General features: G+C 44.3%; 1 protein-coding gene across 2 annotated transcripts in view; it reads right to left on the reverse strand.

Moving 5' to 3' along the window:
* The window catches only part of dgkza (diacylglycerol kinase, zeta a), a 107,482-nt gene that overhangs the window by 52,977 nt on the left and 47,005 nt on the right, over positions 1–7,500 (reverse strand). Inside the window, exons 3-10 of one of the 2 annotated variants that reach the window (XM_030794271.1) lie at positions 7,038–7,146; positions 5,826–5,921; positions 4,605–4,682; positions 4,460–4,525; positions 2,547–2,603; positions 845–913; positions 464–535; positions 3–119 (exon numbers count right to left, since the gene is read on the reverse strand). In XM_030794271.1, coding sequence (XP_030650131.1) covers positions 3–119; positions 464–535; positions 845–913; positions 2,547–2,603; positions 4,460–4,525; positions 4,605–4,682; positions 5,826–5,921; positions 7,038–7,146 — 664 coding nt within the window. The remainder of the gene's footprint in view (positions 1–2; positions 120–463; positions 536–844; positions 914–2,546; positions 2,604–4,459; positions 4,526–4,604; positions 4,683–5,825; positions 5,922–7,037; positions 7,147–7,500) is intronic. The other variant, XM_030794272.1, reaches the window with a different exon arrangement.

Below are 7,500 nucleotides of genomic sequence, written 5' to 3' on the forward strand. Positions count from 1 at the left end.
ACCTGAGGTCTGCGGACACGTATGATCCATGTGGGTGGGACTATAACAGCAGCATGAGCCCCTAACGAACACGCCTCCTCTATCTGCTGCAGCATGAAGCATGTCACTTTATTATGGTACTGAAACAGAGAGAGAGAGACAGAGAATTTCATTACACCACACACACACACACACACACGCAAACACACACACACACTATACATGCTTACATAGACACATTCACAAAGGGGAGATTACACACACCTACAGACACGCGCACACACCTATAGAGACACACACACACACACACACACACACACAGACTACATACATGTACAGAGACACATACACCTATAGAAACCACACACGCGCGCGCGCGCACACACACACACACACACGCGCACGCACGCACACAATCACTCACACACTCACACACACACACACACACACACACACACACACACACACACACATATATACTTACTGCCTGTTTACACCAGGAGCAGCTGATGGCCACTATCTCTTTACTGTGAAAAGCAAATTTTTGCTGAAAGCCCTGCAAGCGTACACACACGCACACGCACACGCACACACACGCACACACAAAGAGAGAGAGAGAGAGAGAAAGAGAGAAGCATTAGAATTCATCCGTAGTTAATAATGTGTAAACGTTTCTGGCCAAAGTGTTTGAGAATCTATTTCACCATTATTGACAGATCCTCTGATCAAACTTTACAAAAAAGGACATGTCTATGAGGCATATACTGTTCTGGGATCAGTCACACTGTTTTGTCTGTAATAGGAACATTAAGTATGAGGCGGTGTTAAAGTGACACTGGATTAGAGCTGAGGGGACTGGCCTCACCTTCCCACACTGTCGGCATTTCCCCTCCTGTCGCCGACGGTGGACCCAGTGATGCCGCACTATGGTTGGCTGCCATGGAAACACAGGAACACCAATCAGTTTTCACGGAACTCCATTATCAGGTGTCACACACAGGGCATGTTTTCTCTAAAGGTGTGTGTATCAAAGCCAACCCTGAAGAGCCTCTGAACAGAACTGCTGTGTTGACACCCATCTCACACAATCCTAAGATGACCAGTCTGAAAATCAACACTCCCTCAATCAGGTCTGGGAGGGCAGAGCCGCACTGCACGGACTCTCCACGACAAGATCTGTCCTGAGCACTTACACCCTCTTTAAAACTATTCTGTGCTTTTACCGTGGGTGTGCTGTGCGGCTCTCAGAAAAAGCTCTCTGTAAGTTCTTCTTCGTTTGCTTCCAAAGGAACCAAACGAACAGAAAGCACAGGAGCCAAGTTAAATAAAAAAAATACATTTTAGAAAAAAAAGAGGAAAAACATGCATTTCGTTTTTATGTCAGGCTTTAATGTGAACAGGTCTGTTTTTATGTCAGGCTTTAATGTGAACAGGTTTGCCTGTGTGGTGTGTGTGCAGTAGTTACTGTGAGCTCCAAACTGCAGCCTAATGGACTGTTTGATTTCAGCTCAGAGGAGAATGAAGAGAACTGGCCCGGATCCAGTTTCCCACTAATTAGATTTCAGATTAGGAGAAAATCATCTGTGTTTTCCTTCAGCCCAGCAGCTGTGGTTACATCTAATTCCCTGACCCACCCACCGCCTGCCAGCTACTGTTTTAAACACACAGACTGGACCACCCCAGTCCTACCCTCTACACACTGTCACAGACTGACGTCTGATTAGCACACTGACATTCCTAATGCAACAGTCTAACTGGAGCGTTTGCCAGATAAAGTTCTTTGCTGCCCCCTTGTGGCTGTAGCACAGCATAGCGCCTCTTTGCATTTTCCTGTTCAGGGAATAAGGGGTGATGTGGTACCTGAGGAAGAGCCAGACGAGGGTTAGCCCTGAGGCTAGCTCTCCGCCTGAGGCGACGCTCCAGGGCACGAGGCCCCTTCAGAGCGCGACTACGCCAGGCTGGCTAACCAGGGCAAAGCAGCATGGGAAAGGTCAAAGGGCACGCAGAGGATGGAAGGAAAGATGGCGCATGGAGTCAGGGAGGAATGAGAAAGGAAAAAGGAATGTGAGTTAAAAAAAAAAAAAAAAAAGAAAGAAAGAAATTTAAAAGGAAAAGAGACAGTGAGGTCATTAATGAGGTCAACAGGAAAGAAAGCATGGGCTGACTTTGAACCGTTACTAAATTTCAAAAAAAGATCATTTATGAATTATGAACAACGCAATATACATTCCGCATAATCTCATAAACAAATGCATCTTCGTGGTTAGAATGGAAAATCGCAGCGTTTCAAAGAACACAGCACACTGATACTAAATGAAAGCCAAGTTTGTTGCAGGGGTCTAATTGCAGTCAGGCATCTTTCAGAAGATGTGTCTCACTGACTTGAGCACTGGCACTTACTGCTAATGGGTTTTCAAACGGAGCCCGGGCAACATCACAGACATAAGAATGAGAAATAAAGAGAAGGCATGCAGACCACAGAGGGGCAAAACTGAGGGGGCAGAAGATTGACATTTCAACAGACCAAACACAGTCTGCTGGTGTTTTAATATGAGAGAGATACTCACTTCCCGTATATTCCTGGATCCTGATTCCCTGAAAGACGGTTTACACCTAAAGTTTATCTGATAGGTTCAGAAGAGAGGGGAACAGATAAATACACATCAGATATGGACGTCAAAAGATAAGTGATCTGGTAAATAAAGCCAAAGCAGGCATGCAACTCCACCTAAACTTTTAACCAAGCCCCAAAACACATTAGGCTCACACAGAGAAGTTCTGACGGATCATATGTAAGGTGAACATCAGAACCAGAAACGGAACCAGAACCCCAGCCCGCCTCCCAAGTCAACAGGGCATATCGCCCACGGCCAGGGCCGGTCCACTGGCCTGAACACACATGCTGTGTTAATGTCTGAGTCGAGACAAGGCTAAATCAGCCAGTCAGTCTCATTAAGCTTCAGTCACAAAGGTTTACTGTTTACAATTCAATTTACTTCACACACCAGCATATCAGTTATACAAAGTAAGACAAAGCACAACCCTGCATACAAACACCATCTCATATAACTATGGAAACAGAAAAGAACAGAACAAAATAGATTAGAACTAAATAGAATAGAATAGAACAGAATAGAACAGAATAGAATCTCCATGCATATGTCGTGTTCCTTGAAGGGTTGAGAAACGGAGAGAGCAGAGGAGGGACAGAGGAAGAGAGTTAGTGTGCGTACGCTGGGACCACCACCTGTCCTCCTGTGTTTGTTAGTCGGAGTAGAGGATGTTTTGGAAAAAAAGAAGTTAGTGGCTATTTGCGAAGTTAGCTGCTTGAGAAGAAAAAATGATTAAAATGATTAAAATCCCACAAATTTCCAAAGAACGACACACCAATGGCAAAGACATTCCGTTCTTACAGGGTTAAGACATTCTTATAGAGGAGGAAACGTACCCCACAGTTTAAATCTACACCACCTGTGTCTAAACCAATCAAAGTGGCCCAGATTTGAACTCCAGTTTGATTGACACTACTGATTGGCCAGTCAGAATCATGGATGCAAGTAATTGGCATGAAGAAAAGGAAAAAAACCCCAAAAAACCAGAAAAGGGACTAAGGAGACATTTCCGGCCTGCAGCAGTCAAACAGATTTACTGAGAGAGCGTTCACTTTGTCTTGTCTTGGATCTCAGACCTGACAAACAGATCTGGATCAAATCTGAATTCAAACATAACACTGTCATTCACCTCTTTAACCTCAACCACATCCCTTAACAGTAACACTAAGCCAAACTCTGACTCGGCCCTGAGTCAACGCTTTAGCTTTCAGTGGATTAGAGCCAAGACATTCCTGTGTTCAATCACACTACACAAAGTATCTATCTATGGAACTACAGGCAAAATGACTCTATATTTCAAATACTTCAGAAAAACAAAAAACATTCACTATTAATCACCAAATGATGGATATGTAATATATACTATATCATCACTAACACCAAAAATATTCAGACATGAGCCAACGTTGGAAACAGATTCTGTTCTTCAGATCCATATCTCTACCTGTGCTCTTATCTCCTGTCTCCTCTTCTCGCTGATACCATGGACCGGGTTGAAAACAGGAACGAAAAATACAAAATACGAGTGATGACAGAACGATCTGAGTGTAATTAATAAATTACAAAACATTTAACTCTCCATGTTAGAATCTGCAGCACACGGTTCTAACGGGACAACGCTGATCCTGAGCCTAAGGCTTCCCCAGTCCTGTCTTACTACCGTGTTAGGAACCTGTCGACCGGTACTTTCAATGGCCTAAAACAGAGGCTCGCAAGTCCCTGTCAGCTCACGTGTTCATCTTAAAGCGCAGTCTGTTTGAAAACTGCTGGCCAGAGCCTTCTCCCAAAGCCTTTCCCAGAACTGGACCAATGAAATGAATCCTTCAGCCAGAGCTGAATCTGACGGTAGGGGTCAGAGAAAATCTCACTCGAAATGACGGATCTTTGTGCGGCAGGTCATCCAGCCACTCCGCTTGGGTTTCTCTGTCAGACAACTGAGGGGGAGGGGAGAGTGTTGATTGACAGCTTGAGGTGCCAGTCACAGTGCAGGGATTCTATGAAACGACCACTCACCTTCTCAAGCTGCTCTATACAGATGGTGTGAACCACGATCTTACAGGCAGCGCATTTTTTCCGCGTGACAGATTTTTGCTATGGCGATGAAGAAAGAAGAAGAAGACAAAATGTTTAGTATGGTCAGCGTGTTAGTGCTTTGACTCCTGTCAGTCATCCGTAGACACAAACATTCACTAATATTCATTAACACCAGACAGAACATCTGCTGGGTGAAAACCGTTCTTTTGCCTGAGCTACCTGCTTCATCTTTTTTCGGTCTTAAACCTACAGAAAAATAATGTTAATCACTTCTGAAATACACGGAGAAAGACAACAAAACTGAAATAATAATAATAAAAAAATAAGTAGATAACATAAAAACTTAAATAATCCACAAAAGAAGAAGTGAGACTTTCTTGTTGATGCCTTTTTTTTTAGACCTCTAGTTGGCAACTTTTGTTTTACAGCAGTGAAACATGCACTTTGCTTGTGTTGCCAACAGAGGGAGCTCTGAACTGAGAAAAAAAAAAACAGCTATGTAAATATGCAAAGCAATGGTTTCACAAACACCTTTGCCTTCACACAAATGTCTTTGCAAAAAATGTTTCAACGGCTGCATTTCCTTCCCTCTTTTCTGCTGTGTCCTGTCTCATACCCCTGTACCCCCCTCTGTCTCTATCTCTCTATCTCTCTGTCTCTCTCTCTCTCTCTGCCCCTCCCTTTAGACTTTATCTGTCCTCAGACCTCAGAGAACAGCAGCTGTTCTGTGTGTTTGTGAAAAGAGGGAGTCGGAAATGACAAACAAATGTTCTCTCTCTCTCACACACACCCACACACACACACACACACACACACACGTACATACAGAGAGACAGAGAGAGAGAGAGACAGAGAGAGAGAGAGAGGGAGACATGCTCATTCATATATATGTCTGTACATATATATATATATATATATATATATATATATATATATATATATACGCAAACACACATACACATGCACACACATTCATACAGTCAGTCAGGCACCCAAAAACAAACAAATACATCCAGACAGCCAGACACACACATCCAGACATACACTCACACAGACATACTCAGAGGAAGAGAGAGAGAGAGAGAGAGAGAGAGAGAGAGCGAGAGAAAGAGAGAGAATCCAAGGCAGAGATGGAGACAGGGAGAGAGAGAGAGAGAGAGAGAGAGAGAGAGACACACACACACACACACACACACACACCAGTGACTTGGCGATGCAGTGCTGCTCTCCGACATAACAGAAGTCTCCAGAGACGTTGGTCTCAAACCAGATGTGCTCTCCATACAGGGCAGTCTCCTACAGAAAGAATACACACACACACACACACACACACACACACACACACACACACACACACACACATACACACACGCACGCACACATGCATGCGCACGCACACACACACACAACCCCATTATCACAGTCCTTAATAGTCTGTCTAAAAGCAGACGTGAAGAATCAGCAGATGAAATGTACAGTTTATTTTAAGAATCATCAGTGTTGCATAGGGCTATGCAGAATACCCAGAACACCCTCATTAACCATCACACGAGCACTGTTCCTGTTCTCATAAGACAGGGGTGTCAAAATCTGGTCCTGAAGGGCCAGGGTCCTGCCGGTTTTTGTTTTCACCTCTTGGTTACCTGTTGATTTTCACCTTGAAAAACAGGTGTGCACACTCTTCAGCCAATCAGAGATTGCATTTAGTTGATTGACAAGAAAAACAGCAGGATGGTGGCCCTCCCCTCCAGGACTGGATTTTGACACCCTTGCCATGAGACCTTAATCTGCATCATGTCATATTCTATGTACACACAGTAAGACCAATGAGCTGGTGTTTCTTTATACAAATTATATAGTAATGTATTCATACTCTTTACACATCTATACATAACAGTCTTTGCTACAATGCACTGGTCTGTCTAGGAAACAGAGTAATGTCAGCCACATGCTACTCTGCATGTATCTGTCACAGACTCTCAGTTCAAACAGATGAGCGACAGGGTCAGGGCTGAGCATGTGGAGGACAGAGAGACAGCTAACACAGACAGACAGGCATCTAATACAGATGGACAGCTCAAAGAGACAGGCAGCTCTCACACACACATATAGGTAGTCCACACAGACGGACAGACAAGACAGGTAGTTCACACAGACAGACAGCTTACACACACACAGATAGACAGCTCACACAAACAGACAGACAGCTCACACAGACAGACAGACAGCTCACACAGACAGACAGGTAGTTCACGCAGACAGACAGCTCACACAAAGACCGACAGACAGCTCACACACAGCGCTGGGATTTGATGCCAGAGAATAAACTCAGAAATCAGAGAGGGATTCGGAAGAGACTGATTTGTTGACGGTTTATGATGGAAAGGGTTAAAAGTGCTGAGCCAAACTCACACTCCAGTCCACTGTGCTCCTCAGCTCCCTCTCCAGGTCACACTTGACCAGAGCAGAACCGCTGGGCTGGGCCGGCAGGTGCTGCAGACCCGACTTCGCAATGGCCTTCCTGTAGACACACACACACACACGCACACACACATATACACACACACACACACACGCACACACGCACACATATACACACACACACACACACACAAGCATGCATGCATGCACACACAAACACACACACACACACACACAGGGAGAGGCAAACACACAAACAAAACAATCTGTAAAAAGTCCAGTGGAATACACAGCTGACAAAACAATGGGATGTAGAGAAACATGGCTTTGATATTTAACACTCACTGGAGGAACAGCTCTGTTTACGAGTCTAATATTACTCTGAACAGCATCACGCTGTATTTTAAACCTCATGTGTTTGAAAAGACAAAACGACACAGAGCAAGTCCAGTAT

This window comes from Chanos chanos, chromosome 2, assembly GCF_902362185.1.
Source record: "Chanos chanos chromosome 2, fChaCha1.1, whole genome shotgun sequence".
NCBI lineage: Eukaryota > Metazoa > Chordata > Actinopteri > Gonorynchiformes > Chanidae > Chanos > Chanos chanos.